This window comes from Bactrocera oleae, chromosome 3, assembly GCF_042242935.1.
Source record: "Bactrocera oleae isolate idBacOlea1 chromosome 3, idBacOlea1, whole genome shotgun sequence".
NCBI lineage: Eukaryota > Metazoa > Arthropoda > Insecta > Diptera > Tephritidae > Bactrocera > Bactrocera oleae.
The window spans coordinates 93,549,201-93,575,789 of NC_091537.1; the positions used below are offsets into that span (position 1 = coordinate 93,549,201).

General features: G+C 34.3%; 1 protein-coding gene and 1 long non-coding RNA gene across 3 annotated transcripts in view; both read left to right on the top strand.

The window, feature by feature from the left end:
* Nucleotides 1–26,589, top strand: part of CenG1A (Centaurin gamma 1A) — a 219,619-nt gene that overhangs the window by 144,851 nt on the left and 48,179 nt on the right. The window contains exon 1 of one of the 2 annotated variants that reach the window (XM_036360135.2): nucleotides 14,279–15,288. The exons of the other annotated variant lie outside the window; for it this stretch is intronic. Coding sequence (XP_036216028.1) covers nucleotides 15,111–15,288 — 178 coding nt within the window. The 5' untranslated portion in view covers nucleotides 14,279–15,110. Of the gene's footprint in view, nucleotides 1–14,278; nucleotides 15,289–26,589 lie in introns of those variants that run through there. 2 annotated transcript variants of the gene reach the window in all.
* LOC138856358 (uncharacterized) lies at nucleotides 21,749–22,914 on the top strand. The gene is made up of 2 exons (XR_011395571.1): nucleotides 21,749–22,703; nucleotides 22,779–22,914. It is a non-coding gene; the product is annotated as an uncharacterized lncRNA (long non-coding RNA).

Sequence of the window (26,589 nt, forward strand, 5' to 3'; positions counted from 1 at the left end):
ACCCCGAAATTTTAATATAAAATATATCATATTATAATAAATATCAATAGAGTCTGACATACTCAAATAAATACTGATAAAGTGAAATACGAGTTCTTCCAAAATCGTGCTTTCTCAAATAGTTTTATAAATAGTAAATGCAGAAAGCTATGAAACCTCTCCCATTTGCTCTGTTGTTTTTGCGTCTACTAGAATAATCCCGCTTTCTTTTTTTTTTGTTTTTTTATATGAAATATTAATTACTTAAAACTAAAATTCAAGAGAAAATATTTCTAATATACTAAACAATCAGTTACTCACTGGTTTAGTCATACTGAATATTTGTTCAGCAATTTCGAAAATAAATATAAAAATTCATTAAATGACTAAGTAATCTTAATATTTACATAATGTATTGAAGAGACCCTAGCTGCTGGACAATGTCTCAACGTGAAAGTGACGTCAATTGTGACTAACGTATCAACAGGTCGAGTCAAATCGCTTTCATCGCTAAAATAAGCAACAATTACAAGTCAGCTGACTGCGCAAATTCAGCGATTACCAACAAGGATTCGCAATTGTTTACAAATTAAGTGAAATGTTGACTTCACTCATGTCATCAAAGAAACACACGGCTGATACATTTCTGATTCGTTAGTTTTGCGGCGAGGTGAGCGAGTTATGGCAAGCAGAAGTGTGCTTTTCTTGTAAACAAATAAAGAATTTTAGTTAAGTGCATGCTTGAAACGCAGTTTCTTGGCGCAACTAAATACGGAACAAAATTTGTTTATGAAATACGGGCGATAGGTACAAACAAATTTTGTAGCGGTATTTATATTTATATTTGAGCTCCTTTTGCTACTTTTGTTTACCTGAAGGCGCCTATATAAAATATTTTAATGAATAATGTTTTGAATATCATCACGATCTCTGCAATGTATGCTGTTTAGTCATTTGAATTATGATATTTTTTGCTTAAAATAGTTGTTGTTGTTTACAATTTTCACTACAAGTAATATAAATTTCATATTTATTTACAAACATGTATTAGAAAACAGTTAATATTTCTAGATTTAACACAAAATTTAGCATTGCTCACGCAATTCATATCTGCATTACAATTGAAATTCAAATAGGAAAGTAAGTTTTGACGTCAGTCAGTTTTCAGATTTCGCTCAGAAATACATCTTATGCTAATTTAAAAGATATAGTATAACCTCAATAAACTAGCTCAATTTATATTCTCATAAAAAATTTCCTGCAATTCACCGTCTTTTTATTAAAAAGGTGCTGATTCGCTGATGTGACTACGCAACTATCAAAAAATATCAGATGATTTTCTTGCTAATGCGATTTTAGTTAGGAGTCTAGTTATATACTATCTTTCCGACTGATTTGATGTTTATTTTCAGATTATGTGTGCTATTTTGTATTTTTAAAGTAAATTTAAAAAAATAGCGAATAAAACTTAATTTTCTAAGAAAACTAAGCAATAGAAGCTTTCTGGCGGAAACCAAAATGAAAGCAAATCGATTATCCAAACAAACAGAAAATAACCGAATAAAAAACAAAAACCAAAAAGTTCTCAGAAATTTTAGAAATAACAAAATAAGTAAAGTGCAAAGCTTCCAATTGATAATACAAGAGAAAAACAGAGAGTAAAAATTAATACCTAGAAGCGTGTGATAATTTTCGCAGCTCCATTGTAATTATTAGTCATTAAATTTAGACACGATTTAAACATATGCTGTTGTTGGCTAGTTCATAAGCTTTTAATACAAATACCGTTCATTTTATGGCTTTTCTTTTGGTTTGGCGCTAGCCGAATTTTCTTTTCGGTTTCCACGTTTATTCTCATACATACATACTCATACAAATCTCTGCAACAACAAACGAGTTGAAATTGTTTGAACTTAAGCCGACAACTACTCGAGTGCATGAGATATTAAACAAAACTACAGCAACAACAAACACAAGTGATTTGTTATTTGAATACTAATTCGCAGTCGTCAAAAGCAACGCTGTTCCGTGTTTTTGTTGTTGTATTTCACTTTTTAGTTTAATTTTAGTGTTTGCACTTGTTTCAAATTGAAAATTATTCAAGTTTATTGACTTTGCACCGCTTAATCTGTAGCAATGAGCGGAAGGAAAGTTTGTGGAAGCTGCCTTTGTGCTGAAGTTCAAGACAATCGTAAAAAGCAAACACAGAAACTGGTCGAGGAGCTAAGAGCTGATAAACAAACTAGTATATTCGGCAGCTTTATAGCTCCGACAGTAATTGCTTATACCATACTTATATATATAATGTATATGTGCAGCAAATTACATAACTTTCTAATGTTTCTCTTTGAGAGAAGTTTATATATGCATAGCCCAATATCAAGAGAGAATTCAAAAATTCATATTTATGCACAAGATAAATAGCCTCCTTATGAAAATTCACAGGTGCTTTTTTACAGCTTTAAAAAAAAACAGCTTTAAATCGTTTAGTGGGCTCTGTTTTTTTGCATTTTCTGAGAAAACTTACCATTAATCTATGTATCTATTTTGTATAACATTTTAAAGATTTCAGCAGAGAAAACGCCTTCCAATTACAAAAAAAAGACATATTTTATCGGTAAATTTTTCGATTGAAAATTAATGTTTTTTACTGATATGAGGTCAAAATAATGTAGAAAAATAATTAATATTTTAAACCAAAAAAAATACTAGCGTGTTTGGGTTATGTTTGTAAAAGATAAAAATAAAAAACCCAAAACATGGTTATTTAAGTTTTTTTTACAAAATTTTGGGGATATATAAGAAAAGTGTTACCACGAAAATTGTAGATCTATTTATTACCTACAATCTTGCTATTTAAATGTGCCTCATACGACTCTTACTTTGGACAGAAATCGAGATAAGCATTTTTACACCCTTAAAAATTCAGCCACCCTGCTCTGCTCTTCCACTTCCCGACCACAAATCGCCCTTAAGTTATTTTTCCTTTAATTTTTATTATTTTATTTTCTTTTTCCAAATCATCGAGACTAGTCTATATGATATACTATTCAATAAAAAACTCTAGATCTTTTTTGATAATACGATGATCTAGATACCTCTAGACTTAATGTGCTCCTGAAAATTAAGTTATTTACAACTAAAACCTATTTAATGCCCACGTCCATGCTAATATATTCGTAAAGTATTTGTGCTCCACAAATAGGACATATTTAATCCCTGATGGATTGTTGGTTTGTCCCACTGTAGTCCCACCAAACGGAATTATCACTCATTTTATTTTGAAGCGTAAGCCAAAGGTCAAATGCATTTATTTATAAACTTGTTAATTTTTATTATTTACTGTTATTTCTCCGCACTTGTCTTGACGCTACTGCCACAGTCTTTCGTGCTCTCCGTCTGCCACATTATATTTTAAATAATATTATATAATACATACATATTTAATAAATATTTTTTTCAATTTGATGGACTTTTCATTTGACGCTCTTTTTTTGTGCTCTGCGTCTTTAAGTTGTTGTCCATTGCGTTTCGCATTTACGTATTCATTAACTCCTTTACTCATCCATTTATGGTACTCACACACACATATACACATAAACGATGTGATGTTGAAAGATCAGTGTGCTCAGTGCTATAGCATTTTTCCTGCAATTATTTATTGATTCAATAAAAAATGTAAATTAAATTGAAAATCGTTGCAAAAGGTTATCGGTCTCGGTAGAAACAACAACACTTTGCGCTTAAATGCGAGAGTTAAAGTGCAAATTATTTAGTTTAAGCAATTGATGGTTGAGGCAGTTGTGAGATTTAGGTTGTGCAATATTTTTTGCACTGTTTTTTAATATTTGTTTTTTTGAGATTTATGCTCCTCGCATTTGTACAAAATTGTGCTACTGTGATATCTAAGAAATTTTTCAATTTAACTTTTGTCCCACTTTCTATTTTCTCCAGCAAAGCATTACAATATAACTGCATATGTTTGCATATTTGTATCCATGTGCCTGCGATATGTCATCACGCATAAAAGCATGCATTATATTTTTATTGCGCACCTGACTGTTTTAGAAAGATTTGCATAATTTAATTACTTACGTACCTTTTCACCGCTATACCTTTAGTCATTGTCGGCGGATTTGTGCTTCATGTTGGAACTGACAGCACTTATGACTCCGCGGCGGTTCGCTGTGAACGCAGAGACAGCCCGGCTGCATAAGCGTATGACATCAGCGGGTGTATCGGCGTGTTGTTCAAACTAAAAATGGGTTAAATACAAATTATTTTTTATTTTCGTTTTTCTACAATATTTTATTCTCGCTGTTAGTCATAATTCAGCGTGTACTCATTACGGTACTCAACGTAATGTAGAAAGCTTCATTGAATTTGATTATTTTTTAGTTTATTTGCGCTTAATATTTGTTATTTATAGCGTTGTCGCAAATTGTCAATTACTGTGTCTCTAATGCGCAGATAATTGCAAATTTATTCACGATTCTCCTTGAAGCGACTTAGCCAATATATATTTTAGTCACATTTTGTCTAAATTGTGTGACCGTTAGTAATTAGCGATTTGTGTTTTGCACGCTATAATTACTTATTGATTTACGAATAATTTTGCAAATGCGGTGCTTACATCATTCTCACGTGCCTCATAAGCTGGATCGCTGTTTCTGATTCATCTCATTTTGGATTAAGAACCAATATAACTGTGTGTATATGGGCCAGAAATTTTCAGTACGGTTAACTGCAGTTCAAATTTTTAAATATTTCTTATAAGTACTTTCGATTTAACGTGAGCGAAACTTTATTTTGTCTATTTTCTTCAATGTCATCTTTATATTCCTTATTAACATACAAACTTACGTACATATAGTAGTTTGCCTAACTTTTCTGTGATCCTAGCAAACAATGCCCATCACAATGCATTTCACTTCACCTACATAACAGACATCCAACTAGATACAAACCTAAGCGTTGTTGTACCTATATTTTGTTGCACGGTGGCCTAGTTCTAAAGTTTTTCAAATTTATTTTATTTTAGCTTTACTTTTTGTAGCATATCTGATGGTACATATTTGACGTTTTACCTCATTGCTGGTTGTGTCCAAAGTTGACACAGTTTATCGGAGTTGCCAAGCCATTAAAATAAAAAATTTTAGTGCTTAAGACAAACAAAAACTAGTAAAAACTTCAACTTCGGCTGCACCGCAGGTACATTTTTTATAGCATAAAAGGTTATAAAAAGATCTTTATCTCGATTTTGATCGGTCAGTTTATATGACAGTTGTAGACCATAGTCGTCTGATACAAACAATTTGTTTAGATATTGTACCGTTGTCTTGGACACAAATCCATGCCAAAATTTCGTGAAGATGTCTTGTGAAATCTAAAAGTTTTTCATACGAGACTTTCATTATGATCAGTCAGTTTGTTTCTTCGGGGATTGTAGCATTGTCTTGAGCAATAATCTATGCCAAATTTCGTAAAGATATCTTGTCAAATAAACAGCTTTTTATGCAAGGACTTGATTTTGATCAATAAGTTTGTATGGTAACTATATTCTATAGTGATGCAATAGCGGCGGTTCCGAAAAGCGGCTTCTTGGGGCGAAGGAACGTATGCAAAAGTTCAGATCAATATCTCAAAAACTGAGGAAAAAGCAAAAAAAAATTAAAAAACACTCTCAGATGCGCTTTTATATTAGGGAAAAGTAAGTGTACATAATTTTTTTTTGAAGGTAATGTAATATGTAATTATATTTAGAGTGGTAACCCTGTTCATATAACTTTTTCGTTACTAACAAAAGAAAAAGTGTAGCAAACTCTCATTTAGTGCGCTTAGCATTATATTAGCTGCTGTTCTGTTAAATTAGGAAGAACTCAAAATTTACTATTTCTTCTTATTTTATAGAATAATGCTGTTTGCTTTAAGAATTGTTGTGACTCTTATACACAATTCGGCTGTGAGAAGCGCTATGTATACATATAATAAATAATTGAGGTTATGTTCGCACCGGTTTAGAAAGAGAGCGGTAACATTCAAACAGAAATATGTGTTACATAATTTTCATTAAAAAAAATTGGCTATACCTCCATAAATTGATGGACCATCAAAGGTAAAAAGTCAAGGCAAAACCACAAAAAATTATCGAATGGCCATTTTTCAAAACGAAAAATCGCTTTAAAGCTCGCCTTCCATCAGTCAATACGCTGCAGGTGATTAACCACATTGTTTAAAAACTCATAAAAGGGCCACATGAAGAGCGTATTATTTATAAAGTCCAACCATCCAACTCATATTAGACAAATTAAAAAAATGCAATTTCCTAAATGAAATTCGAGACGCAGAAAAACGGTTTGGTCAAATTGAGTTGCTATGAGCAGTGGGTGTTGCTTGGCACCCTCAGGCTTGCACTTGTAATTACATACTTTTATACATATGTATGTTTGTGTATATGTATGTATATATGCACTTTCACTTCTTTGGTTTATCGCAGCGATTTGGCGACTTTGCGTGCCATTGCAGTCTGCCGACACACCTTCGCCTAAGCAATCATTACCTAATAGAAACGAAAATAAAACGTCATAACAACATGCCGTTGTTTCACGTACCATGAAATCTCATGTGCTTTGCCGCGGGGTAGTTCGAAAAAGCTTCATTAGGTATGCACCCTAAGCAGTTTGATGAATGTTACCTCCGTTTTTCGCATTTGTAATAAATGAAGTGCAACTTTAAGCGCAACAAAAGCAACACCAACATTATTCTATTGCATTGCAAGTTGAGACGACCGAAAAATGCGACCCAATTACACCACGGAAGATGGTGGTGGAAAGTGTTACAAAGCACAACACCGGCACTTTTTTTGTTTTGAGCGCAAAAGGGGTTGTTTGCTGTTAACCAACCCGCCCACACATACCCCGCACTACTTAACCCAACCTAGGTGCACTATGATGACTTTAAAAGCCACGATAAGATTTTAATCGCCACGTCACGTCACCGGAGCTGCCGAAGTTCATTTGTTTTGCACACAAAAACGGTTAAGCTCGGCACACAAAAAGTCAATAATCACCCGCGATTGTCAAGGCTTCGGCCGAGCAATTCTACGCCCTTTGCACACACCCTCTACCTTCAGCCATTCTGCTCTTCTGTGGCAATAATCATAATTTGTTGCATGGAATGCAATTAATTTGGTCACCGAATGCCGGACACGAGCTACAATTACAACAGAAGCAGTGGCAGCGGCACTTAGTGAGGGTCGCTTGACCACCAGCAGCAGCAGCACTTGCTTCATTTAGGTAATACGACACCGTTTCCGTTGGTCAACCGCTATTTGCCACAATTTGTTGCTACATTTTGTTTTCACTTTTTGCACGCCTCAGTTTCCGTTAGCGTTGCAATAATTTCTAATTTGTAAATCAATGAGCACAAATTAAAATGGCACATTTGGCAACATTTTATATTAGTAAGGTTTAGGGTTGCCACGAACTTTATGAGCGTTATTTATATTCAAAGTGGTTGGATTTAAAACTAATCAAAGACCAATTTCAAGAGTTGATCGAGTACAGAATTCCTAAAGGCGCAATTAAACTTACAATGGCACGCACTGTCAGCTACCCCCCTTTTAATCCCAAAACTTGTTCCAATTTACGGTTAACTTTGTAGAATTTTTGTGGTTCAATACTTCTCAAACAAAGTTTTTATTGCGAAACTATATCGTCTTGCGATGACTATGGGCATATAAGTCACAGTAACGCTAAAATTACGGGTACATTTCTAACTGTTGGGGTCTTTAACTGTACTCGTTTCTTTTAAACTTTAAACGTTTATTTAAGCGAAACATATAATATACAATATATATAAAATAGTTTAATTCAAAGTATTGCCCATCTCAGGCAATAACATTTTCTCATCTTTCTGGAGATCTGTGTATACCATCCAAAAAGAACTTCATAGGCTGGCGGCCTAGAATGAGTGAAGCCAATTTTTGATACCCTCTTCTGATGTGAGCCGTATTCCAATGAGGTCTGTCTGCATCGACCGGATCAAATGTTAGCCAGAAGAGGCAATGTCTGTGATATAAGGCGGGTGAGGCAAAACTTCCGCTGTCGCTATTTTCCAAATAGTTTTTAACCGATCTTGCAATATGAAGCCGAGCGTTGTCATGACAGAATTTAATGCCTCGTGTCTAGTCATAAATTTCGGGCGTTTTTCGGCGAGCGTTCGTTTCAATTTGATGAGTTTTTTGCCGGCAGTATTCCTTACTAATGGTTTCACCCAGTTTTAGAAGCTCATAATACAACACGCCCATCTGATCTGGTTGGGTAAGCTGCACATATGAATTTTGGCTCTTCGGGCTGTAACGAATCCATTTTTCATCACCGGTTCAATGCAAAAACGAGTTCTTTTCATTGCGTTAAAGCAGCATTCCTGACTTGGAAAATCGTCATTCAACGTCTCTTGGCTTCAACTGATAAGACAATTACCTTGTTTTTGAATGTATGAGGCTACTTTTAAACATTTTTTCAAAAATCTTATATATATACTGGAAGAGACGCACAAGGACAGTAACTTTCCAACGCATGTTTGGATTATTGGATTTATGGAATTAAAATCAAGTTACGCCATCTCTTGGCAAACCGCACAAATATAGTAATAGACCCAATAGTATACATTTTTAGTAATTAATGGAAATCTCTATCACACTGCGTTTTAAGTACTAATTTAATTTATAACTCCACCTATTAAATAAATATTCGAATTTGTGGACTATGTCTGTAATTGAAATTTCATTAATAAATACTTTAGCCACAAACGGCCAACTGAAAAAGTAATAATTTTTAGGTTGCCATTCAGTGGCGTGGCGATAAAAGCAAATCAAAAATCAAATTATACCCAAGCCTCTGTGCAATGGCTGAAATTAAATTTTGCACATTAAAACACATTTCATTGCTCACCCACTTTGCTTGGCATGCTTTGGCTTTGCACTATTGCAAAAAGCCCAGCGATGAGCAATAAAGTACCATATCTGCTATGTTGAGGCCCCAAAGTGCTACTGCAAATTTGCGTCGGACCGAAATTGCATTTGCCGTTGTTGAGTGCTATCGAAACAGTTGTTGTTTTTATCTGCGCGGCACACTTGGTCATCATTAACAGTTGCAATTTATTTGCAGGGATTTACATGCATTGACAGCACATCAACACGACCGCAGTGCGCGTTAGGCGTGTAGACGGTCATCGATGATTATGGCTTGGCAGTCGGTGGCGAGCTGAGTCACGTGTGAGTTAACATGAATGAGAGGAGCTGCATGTTTTTCATTATTATTTTCAAGATTTTTGCTACATTTTAGATTTCCCATTGACTTGCGTTCTAATTTTAGGCGCTTTCGGCAATTCACAGTTCGCAGTTGACGCCACACATAAAAATCGTAGCCTCACGCAGTTCGGCCATTTTCGCACGATTTGGTTAATTTCGCATTTCGCTCGGCTGCAGCGCCTCATTAGCACCAGCAATGTCCGGAGTTGTTGGCTGTGTACGACGTTGGTGTTGGCGGCCGCACGTTTGCTGTCAGCAACCAAGAGTTGGCGTTGTGTATGCTCGCAACATTATGTTTAACAAAGTATGTTGCATAATTTTTAATGGCTAGCGAAAATTTATTTTTCCGGGTATGCGCAAATGGCGGACCATCACGGCGTTCAGGAGCATGTAGTGGAAAGCTAAGTGAATTCTGTGCAGTTATTCGCGCTTCTGAATATTGCGCTGAAATGCATCAAGTGCGTGTCTTATGCCGCATGCCACATGTCTGCACCTTGTCTGCTACATCTAGGTTGAGATCGGAAGATTGATGACGTTTTGTCACATGCCTGTGTTAGCCGCTAAAAGCCAACTGAAAATATTAAAAGGAAACCGCCAAAAATGCACCCAAAGAGAAGCGAAAATTAGCTTATGTATATATGTACATATGTATATGCAAAAATGTTTATTGCAAAAATGTTTGAGTATATCTCAAAACTATTTATTTTTTAATACTTTCAATATCTCATCGCTCACATAAATGCGAATGTGTCGATTAAGCAAACCATTTAAAAAAATTCACTTCCTTTCCAATGAGCGGTTTGTGTGTTATTTTTGTACGTAAAGGGCGCAGATGTTGCACATGTTTGCATGCAAAAAATATGTTTCGCCATAAAAATTGAATTCTTGGAGCTAGCTGTGGCTACATATGAAATTCCTGATTTTTTCCAAGTGTCCGGTACGAAACATATTTTATTTTCTCATTCTCTCATATACTCAAATTTTTTCTGATGATTTTCTGTATTATAATTGTGTATAATTTATTTATAAGTAAATTATAGTTTTGCTTAAAGAGTATTAAAAAATAAAAATTTATACGAATCTTCAGCACAAGCCGAGTTATCGCAAGGCAAATATATGTATGAGTCATAAGTCTGCAAAAGTATGCTTTTTGCATAATTTACTGTTATCAAAATTAAACGAATTTTTGTTTGAAAAAAAATCGAAATTTTCGTATTATTTTAATAACCTGTGATCCCCTACCGTCCTCACCTGCTGTGATAGTTTGAAGATTTTAATTAGATGAGGTGTGAATTAAAATCTAAGTTAAATCAATAAATCTAAAAACAGAAACTGTTCATTAATGTTATGTTTAAATATAAGTTTATTTACTTTAAAGTTTTTGCAAAAGTTATGAAAGTAGCGCCTATAATTTTTCTCAATGGGATATACCAAACTCAAAATGTTTTTGGATAAAAATATACAATATCAGTTGATTTATTAAATTTCCAGCTGAATACCATCTGATCAAATATGACTTAAACTCTGCGTGTAAACCATATTGATGTTGTATAATTGTTTTGAGGAGTCTAATTTTTTTAAAAGCACAAGTATTTGAATGAGGAAGTCATCAAAAATTTGCCTCATGCGAGGAAAATGTTATTGTTAAAGAAACTGTGCTCGAAAATCGTCGTGCTGTCGTCAGAGACATAACAGAAACGTGTCAATGCTAGACTCGTACCAAAAAACTTCCAAAAGGAGCCGAAACTGGAAAAAACGAAATTCGCTGAAAGCACTGAAGGCCACCCTAGCCGAGGCTTATAACGAGTCTTTGGAAAATAGAATAATATAAAATTTGGAAATTAAAAGAATAGAATATAAAGATTTGTATTAAAATAAGTGAAAAATACTATATTTTTTGTCAGCCCAGTCAAATTTTGTATGTCCGGTATTTTGGATTATGCTCCATTTTCATTCATTCGAGCAAAATGTGAGCAGAAAGCTAGCTTATTTCTGTTTTTTTTAAGTGGAAGGTGTCGCAGCTGCGTTTAAACACTCCTTCGCATCCAATGGACTTTATTCGCACCCAGAGGGTGTTATTCACATACATAGTCGTCCAAATTACAGAATATTTAAGTTATTCACAGAGTGCTTTCGCTTTAATTACAGCCCCAATTGTGTCTAAAGTGTCAAAAGTGACAGATAAAGTGTCTGCATCTTAAGGGGTGAAAGCCTGACTGAGATATTTACATATAAACATACCTAGTTTTCTATCTACGCAGCAGATATTTAATTGAATTTCATTTTCGTCCTTACAGCAAATATTTTCGTGATTAAGCGGAAACGTCAGTTGTTGCATATTATATATGAATCAGTGAACACTTGTGTCGGCGCAAGTGACAGAGATTAGAAAAAAATTGACTTTCTATTACATGATAGTAGCCGGTAGTTTACTTTAACGAATTTAATGCGACAAATTTAAAAAAAAAATGTGTGAAAGACCCTTGCATGGCAGGAGACCCTTTGTCGACCCTTATTCTTTTTCTCACTTATATACATATGTAATTGAAGTACTAATATTACAACGCTCTCACCTGACTATATTATTATTACCGCCACCTATATAGTATAGTAATAACCCTAGTCAGGGTGAAAATAAAATATATAGCGAATTACAGTTTGTGTGATTTTTAAACGAAAATCTTGAAAATCCTCTCTTGAATAGTCTATATAAAACCTTGAAAAGATTTTGTCACAGCCGCCACTTTTTTCAACTATTTCACGGAATCTCATGTTCTTACCGCTATGTTCAATCATTTACTTTTCAACAAAACTTACATCAACTATCTTTCACTTATGCATATTAATCAACTTAAATTATACTATAATGCAATCGCTAGCTGATTTAATAGCATTAATTTATCATTTGAATTTGATCACCACGACTACCCACGAAATCCCTCTCACAACCCACTTACTCACGTCAATCAGCTAATCAATCCAGTTGTTAGGTTAGCTGCAGCAATCCTTGCCAACCAGCAACCTGACACACTTTTTCCACACACACACACATCAGCACACATGCATTTTTATATTTCGCGCTTACATAAGCTTAGCAGTGCAAGTGCGCCAGCCAATTTTCCTGCCTTTCGCGCTTTTAAATGGAGCCATTACTGCAGTTCATCGTTCTGACGCTGGCTTTGCGATGACATAATCTGACTCAATAATCATTCCTACCACACGCACACACACACACACGTGCGGTGTATGCTACCTACTTAGAGTCTCCATGCGAGAAGTTTGCTGAGCTTAAAAAAACGTTATATGCATGCATATGCGTGCTTATATGTGTGTCCCGCTGATGTATAGTGAGAGTTATTGCCTTAACTTTTCAACTTGTTCCCACAGAATTTTTATTGCCTACATATATAAACGGGTATATAGTAGTATGTGCATATACTTATGCATATGTATTTATCTGCTTATACTCTCATAGGCAAGTATTGCACAAGAAAGAATAACAACAGTGCTGTGCTGCATGTTGCAAGGATTCTGTCAATTACTAACCAGCAAGGTAATCCAATTGACGTGGGAATTTCGGAGGGATATTATTTGCTACCGCACCGAACATCGAACATGTTGCAACTGTAAAGTAATAAAATAGCTGAATGCAAAGTAACTACTTAATTTATAACAGAATATCAAAAAATAATGTTGTTGCTTTAGTAACAAATATTTCTTTATTCTATTTTTACGTCAATTCGCTATTGCTTGCGTGATCGAACACGGCACGTGTTTCCCTCTATGTCATTTTATATAAAACCCGATCCACGTCAACGCGTAGTTAATGAGCCATGCAAATTTTATAATGAAAACTGTTGCAACTTCTACAACGATTTGAAATTTCTTACAATAATGTGTTGTGATTTTATTGAAATAAATTAGTTTTATTCATGAACGTGTGTATGCATACATATTTACATCTATAACGACCATGACCTCAGCTCCCTTTCACTTAGCTTCACATGCTGATTGACGCTGTTTGACTCATAGATATGTATATGCATACACATTAATACATACATACGCAGCTTTCTTTAACGAATTGGCTAACACAAAGTCTTTGGCAGCTAGCTGACCCATTTCATGAGGCTTTACGACAAGTACGTAAAAGTAAAGCACCTGACTGCTCGTAATACAAGCGACTCGTGGAACATACATACATATGTATGTGTATGCATTCAATCATATGTATGTATATAATATATTTTTCCAACAAACATTAAAACGCCTATATACATACACATGTATGTACCTACATACACACATTCCCGTGTTAAAATCATACTAATTTTCAAACTGCCAATCGCTATTCATGCATAACTTAGTCAACAACAAATGTATTAAATTACCTGCGTTTATGAGCAACAACAAATAAAATGTTTCGCGTAATCAGCGCTGACGTGTGCCATTAAAAATATACTTTTACGTATTTGAATATTTATTATGCTTTTTTACTCTAATAAGTGCAGTGTGTTTCTTATCTGCGCAGGGGAGCGCAAAATTGTTGTATTAAAGTATCGCAAATTGCCAAATGTTAACTTAGTAAGCGCTAACAGCGTTAATAAACACAAACTGTTAGTATAGTGAGCGCTAACAGCGCTAAAATTTCCTTTAACTGATTAACAGCGCTATGCAAAGAGCATTGACAGACAATGTTAATAAATTTAGCAGCGAATGTTAGTAGAGTTTCATAAACAGCTTCTTTAATAGCATTTTCACATCACATTGTCAGAGTATGTTAATGAATATTCATTGTCCGTAACATTTTGTTTACCTCTAAATTAACAGCCGTCTGTTGTACTGCAGCAGAACTGGTTCGCCTGTGTGGTTATTGCTTTTGCCGGTTAAACGCTGTTGTTGAAGCGAAATATCCCTCAGTTTTGCATTGACTTCGTATTTGAGTGGTTTGTTGTGCGTTCGTCGCGCGTTTCATATATCGTGCGAATGGAAATACACGCGTAGTGGAAGGTGTATACAAACAATAAATATAAATTATGTGCGTGGACTTTTTGAAATTATAAATTCAATTGAAATAAATTAGCTATGTGCATAAGTGACGGCGAAATTACTTCGCAAATGGTTGAAAAATTTGTAATTGCGAAACAGTGATAAAATATTTGTTTTTGCTTATCTAATTGTGCAAAATAGTTATAGAAGCAGCAAAAACTACGAACGGATCGGAAGTTATTTCCAATCGAATGCGCATAAACCTTTAACCGGATTTCATCACCACAGTTTTGCTTATATCATACAAGGCAGCAGATGGAATTTGAAATTCGCGCAAAAAAATAAAAGCCACAAAATAAATTTATGCAGAAATGTTTATTATACAATTCATCACAATTAGCAGGTGACTAAAGCGCACTATGAGCCACCAAAAACCAAAGATCATCAAGTGTTACGCAGAATAAGATGTCTTAGTCACAGATTAATAAATATTTACACATGCAAATTATTTTGCGACACTGAAAGAATTTGAAATAAAAAATATAAAAATCATAATTTAACAATATGCTTACAAAACTTCAAAAAACAATGAATTCACTCAAAAACCAAAAACGTTGGAATACCGACAAATAAAGTGTAGACAAATTTGAATGAAAAAAGTGTGTCAGAAAAACGTACAACAAAGTTTTCGAATTGGTGAAATAAGTGTTTAGAAAATAGTGAAAGGTTAGCAAAAACTGGAAAAAGTGTGTTGAAATTCTACATTCGCTCGGATTAAATTGGAGTGCCAGCCTATCGTATACACTACTTTTCTCCGCATTCGTTCAACATGTTGGCCGTGAAGAATTTCTTTTTACCCGAACGCACTGCGGCAGCTAAGCCGCCCGAAACGCCACAGCGTTTTTCACGCATGCCTGAAGCTTTTCTTCGTTCCATACGACGGCGTTCGTTGCGTGTAAAGCGCGCCAAAAGCTTGGTGGTGCCCGATCGCGAGAAGCGGAAATCAGGTGAGGTAGCGTGTTGTCTTTGAATGTGAGAATTACGGGGAGCTGAAGAATAATTAACATAAATAGTTATTTATAATATAGGGCTGAATATAAAGATCGTTAAACACAAATTATTATTTTTTTTAATAATAAAAAGAGAAGTAAATACTGTGGGTTTTTTCGTGGATTCTTAGCAAAATCCGGAAATGGCGGAATGCACTATTTTTGCTTTATCTAAACTATCAAATAAAAACTGCGAAGTCGTACTGAGTTGAAAGCTTATCACTAGCTGAAAGCTCTCACGCAAGCTTTCACATAAGCTTAAAGCTTTCACTGTGTTATTAGTTAATTACAAACATTTCAACACCATAAGCCCATAAAAATTACAAACTCAGTGGATTTTTACCGCTTTCATTCAATTTGCAAACAAGCTGCAAGAAGTCAGCAATTCTGTCTTTTTAGTTTCAAGCTTCAAGAGCCTTGAAAAAGAACATTTCGACTTTGAACATAATTGGCGATTTATTCTGGCTTTGCCCACTTATTACCGAGCAAACAAGTGCCTTAGGCCGCATGCACGTCGCTACTGTTTAGACAATAGTTGCTTGAGAGATCAACAACAACAAGAATAGTGTAAGGTAGTTAATAGTTGACAATGCACAACTTTTAGCACTTCGGTGTTAACTGCCGAGCAATTAAACAGTCGCATGTGCTAAGCACTTGACGGCGGACGACGGCTGCCGGTTTGATTTGAAATTAATGATATGGACGGCGTGTCGGCGCTGACCGGCTAAGTGGCTTATGGTGCACAGTGATTTGTTTTACAATTTCTTTTGAAGTTAGATCTTGTTAACTCATTTAATTAGCCGCCAACTTTGGTTATGTTTAATTTCAATTTTAAAAGGTTTAGTTTTTTCCTTATTTTTGTTTTCTCTTGTTCGATTACGAAACACTTGACCCGCTTTTCATTTCATTGGTGGCATGCAACCTAATACTTTCATATGTAATTGTTGTTAATGCCTGTCTTATTGCTGTTTTTTTCTATTTGTATATATTTTTTTTTAATGACTTCGAGTTGGCTTCATCAGCAAAAGCTGCGGAAATGTAATGGACTCCGAAATAAATTGCAGTAGCGATTTTCCGCTGTACTGTGGTTTCAGCTTGCCAATGTGGCGTAAAGAAGCTGGTTGGCAGCAAACATCGATTTTACTTGTAATTCAATTGAAAACATGTCTGTCTTTTATGTTTTTGTTATTGCTATTGGAAATGCTGTTTAAAGCTGGTAGTGGTATTCGTTTTACTAGCGTTTCCACTGTTGTTTTTCTTGCAGCTATTCATTGCCACATGTATTTCTTTGTCGCTACTGTTATGCCAGTTGTGGTTTCTTTTTATGCCCTGAACAGAGTATGGAAAATTTGCCATGAAGTTTATAAATACCAGAATGAAAATTCGAAGACCCTATAAATGTATATAAATGATCAGTGTAACGAGCTGAGTCGAAATAGTCCCTCAGTTTTTGAGATATCGTTTTGAAAATTTGCACACGTCGTTTTCTTCCCTACAAGTGGTTTATTTGTCGGTACTGCCGATATCGACCAACTATAGCATATAGCTGTCATGCAAACTGGCCCATCAAAGATCAAGATATCTTCACGAAATTTGGGCTAGATTATTTCATATATTCAAGGCAATGCTATGTACAAACTTCGAAGAAATTGTTTAGATCGGACCACTATAGCATATACATAGCTGTCATACAAGCTGACCAATTAAAATCAAGTTCTTGTATGAAAACTTTCCTATTCGTGAAGGGCATTGTAGCTTCGGTGCAGCCAAATTTAACTTTTTTCTAGTTTTTCTTGCAGTTATTCATTGCCACATTTATTGCTTTGTTGCTACTGTTACGCAAGTTGTTGTTCATATTTTGTTATTGTTTGTTTATTATATGATTTTTATCGGCACTGTAAGTCGCTATTGACTTTACTACGCTCATTTTCAATTCAGGTTTGCTTGTCTATTGAAATTCAAGCTTGTTCGGAAGTTTAATAGGCGGAAATTATTTTACCTGCTCTTTTCCACAACTTTACTCTTTCATTAGCAAAAAATTGCGCGAGCTTTTTCCTTGTTAATTTTTCTATAGTTATTCTTATCAATAATCTGTGAAATATTGCGCAATAAAAATGATTAAGTTATTATTGCTGTTCACATCTAATTGCCTCATCCTGGCTAATCGTGCTTATATAACACACTTTACAGTTAATTTGCTGAGCTTGTGAAACCGTTAATTGCCACCTTCCTTTTTAATTCTATTAAAATTTTTCTCATCTCTGAAATGTGCGCTAAAATTGCAATTGACATCGATTAAGAAAGGCAAACTGCGATAAACAGCTGCAACAACAACAACAACACTTCACACTTTGAGTAAATCATGTCAAGCAGCGAGCAGCTAACGAGGAATAGACAGCAGTGAAAACTGTCGGACAAGCAACTGGCATATATAAATTTAAAACATTTAAATACATATGTATACTCGTATATGTATGTATGTGTGTGTGGGCAAAAGTGTCAGCGATGGTTTCTGACAGCGATACATGCAGTGACGGACAAGCAAACAGTCAGTTGCTGCAGCAGTGACAGTTGTCAGCAACATTTTTGCTAAATTAATAAAAAAAAAATACACACTTGTTTACTGGGTTGTATATGTGTGTGTTTGTGTGATTACTGTACATGTGTGAGTGCATAGAAAACAAGAGTAAAATCAGATTAAGTGTTGGGAATTCGCGCACATCTTCCGCCTTCGTTCGCCACCTCAGCCCACATGTCATATACCAACACCAACACACACATTCACTCAAATATTGTAAATTGTAACTATTTCGAACTTTATGTTTGCAAATGTGTCATGTGACAAATTGTATGTTATTGTTGCTGCTGCCGCGAGAGTGACGTGGAATTTATGTATTTAGTGACTGTAATGTGTTGGAATTTATGATGGGTATTCCGTGTGTTTGAAAATGGGTCGAATAAATGCGCTAGACTGTCTGACAATATTTGTCTAAGCATTAGTAAGCACAACTCATATGCTCGCTCATTCTGCAGCAGTTACTGCTAAACCCTCTTCATTGCTCATGCATACAAAGTTGCTTCGTATATTTGTGTAACCATTGGATTTGGCTGTGATGGGAAAAAATAAGTCTTAATTTTGGCATGCAAAACGGGTGGCAAGAACCCATTTCCTGAATACATGTTAATTTGCGAAATGCGTACTTATGTATGTGTATATTTAAAAGAACGTGCTTATGGAAATAAGTACTTCGAAATCTGTTCTTATAAAGGAAAACAATTTATTAAGATATAGTAATGTATAAAAATAAATTTCAAACCTCAAAATTTCAATTTCTTTATTTAAACTAATAATATACGAACATATTTGCTAAAACATGCCCTAAAATAGAAATTTTACTTTTATAGTACATTAATAATTAATATATTCACTAGCGAATTTCAACTTTTTGCGTATACATACATACATATATCTAATGTACATACATATATTTGAAAATACTTTCCCAATTTTTGAATTTGAGATAATTTTAAACCGAAAGATCTTTCTTACCTCCAGCCACTTACTTTCAGAGATCCTTCTAGAGATCAGTTCCGGAATCAAGGAAAGCCGAAAATTTTCAAATTTAATCACCAATTATTAAAGTACATTAAAGTCTGGAAATTTTTAAAATTTTTAAAATTTTTATTTATTTATTAAATAAACTGCGACTTCAAAGAAAATTCACAAAGAAAAAAACGTGATTTTATGACTTGCAAGTGAATATAAGTTCTTAAGTACATCAATAAGAAAAAGTTTGTAGAAGCTTATTATTGTAATACCTAAAACCACCTCCGAAATATTTCGAAAAAATCTGCTCAACTATGGTAACTATCTCATAATAATCATAAAAAAGTCTTGCCTCACAAACATACTTGTATGTCGTATGTATGAACGTACAAGTATTATCACATTTCAACGCAAACTTGTAATTAAGTAATTATAATTATTCGCTACAAAATTTCATAAATCAACTCACATCTCTGTTTTCTCAGCTTAACTAATCTTTTATTATTATTTTTTTGGTTTGCTTTTGTTTTTGTTTTTCACATAATAATACCCGTTTGAGTCCGTGCTGCGCTCACACTCAAAATAAAAATTACTTAGTTGTTGTGTTACCGTGTAATTTAATTGAAAAAATTGACGTCATTAATGTGTGAAAATGCAGTGCTCGTAATAACAGTAATTTTATTTGGACAGTTGAAAAGTAAAAGTTTCGGCAACTTTCAAACAGGCAAAGTAACTAAACTAAAATAAAAATTTTAACTAATACTTGAAAAAAATCATATGCACTGGGCTGCATTACTTTGTTGTTGTTGCATGGACTTTTTGTCATGCGAAAATTGCAATTCATTGTTGCACCGCCATATTGCGGTCCAGTCGTGCATATAACCATACAATGTAATCTGCTTGTAAAAATATACTCGCTGTTGTACAATATTATGCATTTGTTGGTCACTATTGTTTGGCTTCATAACGACATAACTTAATAAGCTACAAGTATTTTAGTTTCCACAAATTATTGTACTTATACCATATACATATACATATAACTAGTACATATAATCAAGTATATATATAATTTATTATATAATTATATTATAATTTATTATATATATACCTACATATGTATGCATATAAGATTGTGCCGCCTTTTCGGCATCAAACTCTTGACACAGCACCTGCTTTGGCGCGTTTCCGCATTATTGATTTAGCGGGTCAGCCCCTCACAACAAAGCTTCGTCTTTCATTTGCTGCCATCACCACACATGTAGAGCTCATATTCATAATAATGATTTTAATAATACTGCGGTCTGTGTTGCAACAACTTTTACCGAAAACCAAAGTGTTGAAATGTGCTATTATTTCAGATCAACCTCTTTCAAGCTGCCTCCACGTGCGCTGCTCATCAAATGTTGTAAAACTACTCGAATGGTCTTAAAGCCAGCGCTGTTATGACATTTGAGTTTTGACATCACTTTTTGCTTTGCAATGTCGAAAAATATTATTAATAATAAACGGTAACCACAATAGTTCGCTTAATGGCGACAAACGACCGAAGCGTTGGCCGAGATAATTACAATTTGCCAACAATCTCTTTAGAGATGGCTTTTTTGTAAGCTTGACATACATATATTTTTAAATGTTTCAATTTTGTGCTTCAATAAAACTTAAAATTGTTAACGGTTTTTTTTACATAATTTTGCATTTTCACCACGTTTATTGCACATGTGTTTGTATAGTATTAAAATGATTATGATTTTTTGCGAAAATAATTGTGATAATATTACAGCATATATGCTTTCACTTTCTATTCCAGTTTTTCAGAGATTTTCTTTACATTTTTCTACTACTGAAAGTACACCAAAATTGGTTGTTGGAATTTTGTGTCATATTATAACCAATATATTTTTGCTGTCTGTATATACAGGAACTAGTACTTCAGTTTATGAGTTATCGATCTGAAATTTTGCTCACGTCCTTTCCTCCACAAGAAACTATAGCATATAGCTGTCATACAAACTAATATTCGTTATAAATCAACTTCTTCTATAGAAACCTTTTTTATTTGACAAGATATCTTCACGAAATTTGTCATGGATTATTGTCACAGGCAACGCTATACTCTCCGAACATGTAGCTGCCATACAAATGACCAATAAAATTCAAAATAAAGATTTCTCATACACTGTCATGCTATAAGAAATGCCCCTATGAAGGCTATTATAACTTTGGTGCAGCCAAAATTTTTCGATTAAATTTGAAACTTAAAAAAAGTGTAACTTCAGCTCTCTTCAATAAATACTTCATCTTCAGTTTTCAGCGCATGCTGCAAGGTCTAACATTATAGATATTGCTATTAAATCTATTTATATGTGTAAATATTCTTCGTATCTCGAGAACTGTATAAATAACGTCGCAGTAAAATGTATTTTAATTGTCTTTCGACTTAGTTTACTCTTCTCTTGAACTCACAGCATTGCCTCTCAATGCAAAGTGAGTTAATGCAGTCACTGAATGCCTTAAATGAGTTGTATTTAAATATTTCACACTAGTAGGTTATCACGTTGTCACTTACGGAACGCTGAGTGCACTTTTTATAAAAGCATTTCACAAACCAGTTTATTATATTTAATTAATTTTAATTGTCAAAGGACTTAATTACGCTAATTGATAACGATGATTTTGAGCGATTGCACTTAAAATTGACTATGTGATGATCATATAGATGTTCTTCATTTGTATATAACCGCATTATAACTACGAATATATATATATAATATAATATATACTATATGTATATATCAATTGCGCCTCGTTTTATATAGTACCCAGAAAGACCCTCACTGGTAGGATTAAAAAAAGTCCACTCACCTTGATTTTTCGCGCCATACGTTCGTTCAACCCCTCATAAATCATCGACCATAAGTCGCATGTAAAATCAACGCATTTTTTCGCAAATAATTTATTGTTATTTTTGTAATTTTGCAAAACACAAACACGGCTTTCTTATCTGCAATATCAACGCTTATCTAACAGCATTGTGCTGAGCACTAGTATTTAGATATCATTTGTTTACTTCAATGACTTTCTTGCTTGCTAGTTTGTTTACTGTTTATTACTGGCACCGACCACTATCTTTCGCTAGCTTTATCAAAATCTATATACAAACGTTGGCGCAAAAACAAAAATAGCAAATTCTTGTTTTGCTTTGGAAATATTTTATTTTTAAATTTATCAAATTTTTTATATACAAAATTAAAATTACACACACATATTTCGTAAAAGCCGTTTGTAAAAGAAGCGTTGCAGTGTGTGTAACCAAGCAAGCTTCGGAAAGTTCCCTTTTCCAAGCCCTTCTGATTTGCGAAATATTTGTTAATTAACTTTATGGCGTTTTTAATATATTTTTTACTCATTGTTTGCACATTCCATTTGTCTAATTTCCTTTAGAAAACTCTTTGTTGTCTCAGTAGCGCTTATGTACTCGCGCATTTGTGTACACAAAGCCTTTATTCATAAAATGCGAAATTATTTATTAATACCTGTTTCGTTGCTAATTTGCACAATTCAGATAAATTTCAACTGGTCGCAGATACATTTTAAAAATTTTATTTAAATTTAAATTTTCGTCAAATGACATCATTGCCGCATTCATATGCCAAAGCAATTAGCGGAATTGAGTGTCAAGTTTAAAAAAGCTTGCGAATATATTATATTTCTAAAATTTGCCTCGATAATTTCAAGCAAACGTTGAGTGACACAAGTGAGACAAATTGCGCTTCAAGTGTACCAAATGGAAAGTCATACCAATTAATTAAAAATTATTATAAATGTATTTCCTATTACACATTATTATTGATACATTTTTTCACAGCGTTTTGATAATAGCATGTCATTTTACTTTCAGTGTGGTTATACTTGTAGTGCGGACAATAATTTGTTTAAGGGCTTATATCCACTTGAAGTGCGAGTTGTTTGTGAATTTTGTTTTTGTAGTTGCATTTTATTTAATAAATAAATGAAAATAATGTACACTTACAGAATTTATTGTATTTTAATAATCCGTGATTTATTTTGAAAATTTTTGGATTTCTTTGATACCATAGCTTATCTTCAGAAGCACCTCCGAAAAAAAATGTCTGACGGTGTGGTAAATGTTTCTGCTTATAAATATCTTATATCCATAAACAATATCAAAAAAAAAAAAATATTTCAGTGGATAAATACAGATAATGATTGAAGGACTAGCCAAAATTGTGATTTTTACTTCACTTCACTTCACTCGACTCTAAAAATAGCGCTTCGAGAAAAACCGGTTAAAGTTTTGAGAGCCGATTGCACTAAGTTAAAAAAATTCTTATAAATACGCTCTTATCTCCGAAACTATTTACCGGAATAACTTCAAATTTTCGGTGAAAATTTTCAAACGTAAACGCTTTTGTTGTATAAACAAAAAATTCGATTTTTTAAATTTAGAAGTGAATATAACCATTCAAAAAATACTAAGATTTCTGCGGAACTGTATACATAGAACTTTTTCTTTTAATAAGTGTGTGTGATTTTTAAAAATACAAAAATGTGTTTTGCTCATTAGAGAAAGAAAACTCGAGTGTCTATTTACTTAACACTTGTAGCCACATACGTACATAATAGATAACACGAGCACGATTTGCGTCGCAGCAATAAGTGCCAGCAAATGTTCAAATTCAATTTAAATGTTTTTACGCAAATTTCAACAGACTTGTTGATTATTTCAGATGTTCTCACTGTGTTGTGTTTCAATTTGTCATTTTTGAATTTTTATCTTCACGTGTGTTTGTGCGAAAGTAATTACAATTTTATACCCATGTGTCTTAGAAAAGAAAAAGCAATGTTCGGCCAGTCACAGCGCAATATTAGAGATGATGAGATCACACCACTTCGTATACTTGGAATATTTAAAAAAACGTATTGCAAACTTTTGTTATTTCGCTTGCTTTAATAAAATATCTGCGTCGTATGCCAACAGAAAACGCGCATTTTGTGCATTTAAAACAACAAGAAGATACATGCGATGTTGAGATATTTGCCCACACACACCCACAAATAATATAAATGGGCGTGCGTCATAAAGCTTTACAAGATTATTAATATTTGAAATAAAATGTTAAATGTACGAAAAATATTAACCTATTTGATGTTAATGTGCAGCGCTGGTTCCAGCTAATCACGCTTCTAAGTACATACATGTCTACATACGTATAATTTACGACTTGATCATATTTACTTGATATTCATATAGAGATCGTGTCTCTCACTGTCATCACACTCACATATTTACCCGCGCATTTTATAAGCAACTGCTTATCTCTGCGGCTTCTTGCTGTAGTTGAAACTTTCTTTTACTTTTCTCTCACTTCATTATTAGCTTGCGCCACACGCCCGAAAATGCCAGTCATTCTACATAAAATTAATGAACTCATCTAAAAACTAGTTGCAAAAGCAATGTCTACAAAATTTTATAAAAGGAAGTTCAAAGTGTTGGCTGTGTTTTCTTCAACGACCGTTATGCTGTCTAAAGGTGCAAAAAACCAGGGGGCATGACATGTTGTTTTTTTTCTTCTTCTTTGTTGATCACTTTCTATACATTCATTTTTCATGCGATCATAACTTCTTTAGTAGCCTTTTTCATCGCTTTGAACAACTTAATTTTCACACTGTCATCAATTTGATTTTTCTGCTTTGTTGCGTATAAAAAAATCGCCATGTCATTCACTGAAATATCAATGATATCTGAAATGATGCCCCTGATCGCCACTCAAGTTTCGAGGATCATTAAATATGAAAGCACGGGTTTCCCTTTCTTATAAGTGAAATTGCTGCGTAGTGCGAGTATTGTAAGTGAGTACTTTTGATCAAAACAAACAGATAATGGTTGTAAGATCTTAACCTTCTTGCTTCTTGACTTTTTTGTGATTAATTGTTTTCATTGGAGGGAGTTAGTGGTTGTATCTGCCGTACTTTTATTGTGCGATAACTGTAGTTCGGACTGTATGTGGAGTTATACAATGTTAAATGTGTATAATGATGCGGTTGAACAAAGTACAAGGTGAGAATTTTCTTAAAAATTTCTGTGAAACCTCTTTCGTAAGCAGCTTTTATTCTCAATCTTAAAAATTCGGCTACAAAAGACTAAAAAGTTGAAAAATCGAATAAATAACTTTTAGCCAACCTTACATGGCAAACATATGCATAGCATTTTGGTCGCATATTGAATTTACGAGCAATTTGTTAGCGCTATATAAGGCATGACTCCAAAACATTTACATAATGACACAAAATTGTGAATCAATTTAAGTTTGTACATTTTTTATATCTTTTGAATATGTTTTAAACTCATAAAAGTAAGCAAATAAATGTAAATCATTTAACACGACCGTGAAACGATCATGAAGGCGTTCTTTATTTGAGAATAAATGTATTTTATATTAGCTTAATTAAATTCAGGCGCATTCACACTTGTGATATAATATTTTTTTCTACACGCATACTAAACTATGAAGACTCAGTAAAAAAGAAGAAAGGTTAAAGATGTCAAGAAAGTATTATATCAAATATATCAGCTTAGAATATTTGATATAATACTTTCTTGATATCTTTGACATTTTTCTTTTTCACTGAAACCATTTCGTCTGGCTTTGTGTGTTCTCCTCTTAAAATTAACTGGCATTTATGCAACAATTACGGTAAACTCATGCCACGCTGCGCAAAAAGTGTAATTTAAAACAGCCACGCCCACTCTATCAAGTCTAACTCATAGCAGCCCACACTATGCCATTTGAGTGGCGTAACCAGCAATAAGGAACCGCCACTAAACGGTAGCAAAGCAGATTGGCGCCGCTGCAAATCCAACAGGTTAACACCAACTGCATGTCTGGCGACTGGCGATCATGCTCAGCAAGGCATGTGCTAAGCGAGACCTGAATATGTGTCTTGAAAACTGTATAGCAGATTCATAGGCGATCCGCGCGAAAAAGCGACTGCGTCTGTGCTTTGGAAAAGCCAGCTCTGCCAGTTTGTAAGCAATTTAGCCTGAATGTGACTGTTGTAGATTAGATGATCGCCACGCGGCTCCGGCCACTGACCGGTGATTAATTTCATGCGCCAAATGTTTGCGCGTTCGTTGTGAAAAGTCAAAACAGAGTTAATTTCTTTACGCGCCGTCTGAGCGTTTCAAGTCAAGTAGCAGCGGTTGGCGTACGGCAAACAGCGATTAACTGATCACTCAACTAAAGGAAATTGTGCGGCGTCTGCGTGCACGTCGCAGCCGGTTCAATTAGTTAAAGAGGCCTACAAATTACAAGGAGCACCAAACAGAGTTGATATAAACGGCCTTCAAGGCAGCGACAGGTAGTGGCGTAGCAGCGTTCGGGGCGCGTCGCTTCGCTCAAATCACGGACGACAGTGAAAGATGCATGTCGCGATCTATACAGATCGCTGTCGATCACCGCTAATCGTCCGATTGCTGCGTCTGGTATGGCGCGTCCGAGTAAGAGACGTGAGCAACGCAAGCAGGTTAGCTGGCTAGCAGACCGCTTAACAATACTTCGTTGCAGCGCTTTTCTTTTGCGACAAATGTGCACTCATTATAAATGTTTGCTTGTGCGCTGGCACGTCTTGCGTCTTCTTTGTTGGCGGCGATTTAAAAATAGTCAATTGCCGTTTGCTGTAGAAATTGA